Source organism: Condylura cristata, unplaced genomic scaffold, assembly GCF_000260355.1.
Source record: "Condylura cristata isolate star-nosed mole 26May11 unplaced genomic scaffold, ConCri1.0 scaffold00085, whole genome shotgun sequence".
Taxonomy (NCBI): Eukaryota; Metazoa; Chordata; class Mammalia; order Eulipotyphla; family Talpidae; genus Condylura; species Condylura cristata.
Genome location: NW_004567186.1, coordinates 233,663 through 236,274, shown reverse-complemented (window position 1 = coordinate 236,274; position 2,612 = coordinate 233,663). Strand labels below are relative to the sequence as shown.

General features: G+C 53.4%; 1 protein-coding gene across 1 annotated transcript in view; it reads right to left on the bottom strand.

Moving 5' to 3' along the window:
* Positions 1-2,612, bottom strand: part of LOC101630111 (butyrophilin-like protein 1) — a gene marked incomplete at its 3' end in the record, with an annotated part of 6,199 nt that overhangs the window by 1,882 nt on the left and 1,705 nt on the right. The window contains exon 2 of the mRNA XM_012734876.1: positions 605-952. Within this exon, the coding sequence (XP_012590330.1) occupies positions 605-952 (348 nt within the window). The remainder of the gene's footprint in view (positions 1-604; positions 953-2,612) is intronic.

The window sequence follows — 2,612 nt, the reverse complement described above, 5'->3', positions numbered from 1 at the left end:
GCTCCAGGGGTTGTTTCCACAATGAGAAAGCTTCCTCCTTTGCCCCTTGTCCCTTCCTATTATAGCTATGGACGGTGGGTGCTATTTAACCTATTGGCACGGTCATGTCACTGTCCGTGTAAATCTGTCATTCCGCTGTGAGCCTCAGATGGGCCATGATGTACATAAAGCTGGGGAGAAGGGGGCGCCCCCACGTCAGTGCCTGCCCAGCTGTGTTCTGTCTCCCCGAAGTCTCTGCACCAGGGGCACCAGGTGTTCATCACTGTAACCTGCCTCAGCCCCAGCCCCGCATTCTGAGCTGTTTCCCTGCTCCATTCGGTTTCTTGTCCTCATCACTACTCACTCCTAACTTCACTCACACCCTGCTTATTAATTATGATTCTCTATCTCCCAGTAAAAATATAGACTTATTATATTTCTGATGTACCCAAGAGTGAGAACAGGGCCAGACATGTACTAGGTTCCCTGTATATTTACATCTAATGAAACATGAATTAATAAGCTTTTTCTTACTCACAAATTAAATAAAAAACTAAATGCAATGCCCTTATTTTTTCCCAATTCCAAACCTCCAGGACTCTGAGATGTTTAACGTGTCACCCACCTGCCACCCGCAGCTCCATGCTGGCTTCCTCATAGACGTCTCCGTCTCTGAAGCTGCAGGTGTACAGCCCGTTGTCGGCAGCCTGGACCTTGTGGATGCGCACAGCAGCTTTCCCCTCACTGAGGGATCCCCCCACCAGTGAGGTCCGCCCTGAGTACTGGGCCATCTGCTCCTTACTCCTCTCCTGCCGGTCTTGATAGGTGAACACTGACTCCCAGATATGGGACCGGAACCACCTCACCTCCATGTCCTCTGCACTCATGGCTGGGTACAGGGAGCAGGACAGTGTGGCGTCCTCCCCCAGTTCTGCCACAATGGGGTCAGGGGGGGCAATCACCCAGAACGGATCTGTGGACGCAGACGGGAGTTAGGGAGGTCACGGTGCTCACACCCGGAGCGAGGACCACATCGCCTGGGTGGGGAAAGTCCAGGCCAGTGTCGTATGAGAGGACAGCTGGCCTGGGGCACTGAGCAGTGACAGCTGTGATCCCCGCAATCACCATCCAGCCAAAACTCCAGAAATGAAAATTCTCCCTCATTCACTGGTACATCTGACAGCAGGACCTTCCAGACACTCTAACTCCATGGTTCTCTCCTTCAGGGTCAGTCACCAAGAGGCCTTGTCATGTAAAATGTGGGGATCCTACCCCAGGTCTGATGAGCAGGTTGAGATGCACCCAAGAACATGCATTTGAGAGAAGTTCCTGGGCGACTTACATGTTTGATACACAAAATACATAACGTCATTGCCCAGAGGACCACCACTGTTAGTGAGTGGAGCAGGGCGCCCAGGGAATACCAGGCTGGCAGCGAATATGAGCTTGGTCTCTGACAGTCACCAGGCTGACAGCTCCCACAGGGACACGGAGGAGGTCACACTTCACCGAACAAGTGTTAGGCAGAGAGACAGGGAAGACCCTGTCAGCTTGGGGAGCCATGTCAGGGTGGAGGAGGCCGTGTCAGATTGGGGAGGCTGTGTCAGGATTGGGGAGGCCGTGTCAGGGTGGGGGAGGCCCTGTCAGGTTGGGGGAGGCCATGTCAGGATTGGGAATGCTGTGTCAGGGTCGGGGAGGTCATATCAGGTTAGGGGAGGATCAGCACACCCTGTGGTGGGCCCCTCTAGCGGCACCTGAGTCTCGGCAGGGGGAGCTGACAGTGGGGAGCTCACACCTCTGACTGGTCCCAGCTAACAGGCCCCCAGTGAAGAAACAGGCACACAGCAGGGTTCCCCCCATAGACACCCTCAGGCCTGCCCTGCCCTCCTGAGCTCAGGGCCATGTGCACTTGACACTCGCAGCGGGACTGCGAGAGGCGGTGTCAGGGCCACACACAAGCTCACACCCCAGCCAGGGTGCCCGCACCGGAGGCCAGATGCCTGCAGCACCCAGTCTCTACTCAGCGTCTCAGTATCAGGGTGCTAGACCCACACGGGTCACAGACCTAAACACAGGAAGCTAAGGGTCACGTGATGGCAAGTTACAAGGAGTTCAACTCTATGAGTTACCACTACAGATGCTTATTTTCAAAAACAGAAAGTTGAAAGCAGCAAAATAAGCCCCAGAAACATGCTCTGAGGCAGACGGAGACCTCAAGGGCACCTGGCACCACAGGAGAGAACAGCTCTGCTCTACAAGGCCCCAGAGACTGCAAGACCGTGACTTCATCAAGTGCAGTTCAACACGGCTGCAATATGGAAAGGCAAAGAGATGGAGAAAACATGGAAACGTGAATAAATGAATGTCTTAGAGATAAAATCAGCAAGAGGAAATTGAAATTGAAGCCTAAAGTTAAAAACACAGAGAAGGAGGCTGTAAAGCCATCAACAGAGACGCTGCTCCCTCCTGGGGAAGCCACTGGAGCAGAACAGACCAGAGGGGAGATCAGGTCAGAGACCTCACAGCATAATGCACAGAGACTCAAGAGGAAGAAAAATGAAAACGTCAGCAACTACGAACTCCACGAGGAAGGAGGGTAAAGACAATGCTGTTCCCCAGTTTGGAGAGAGACA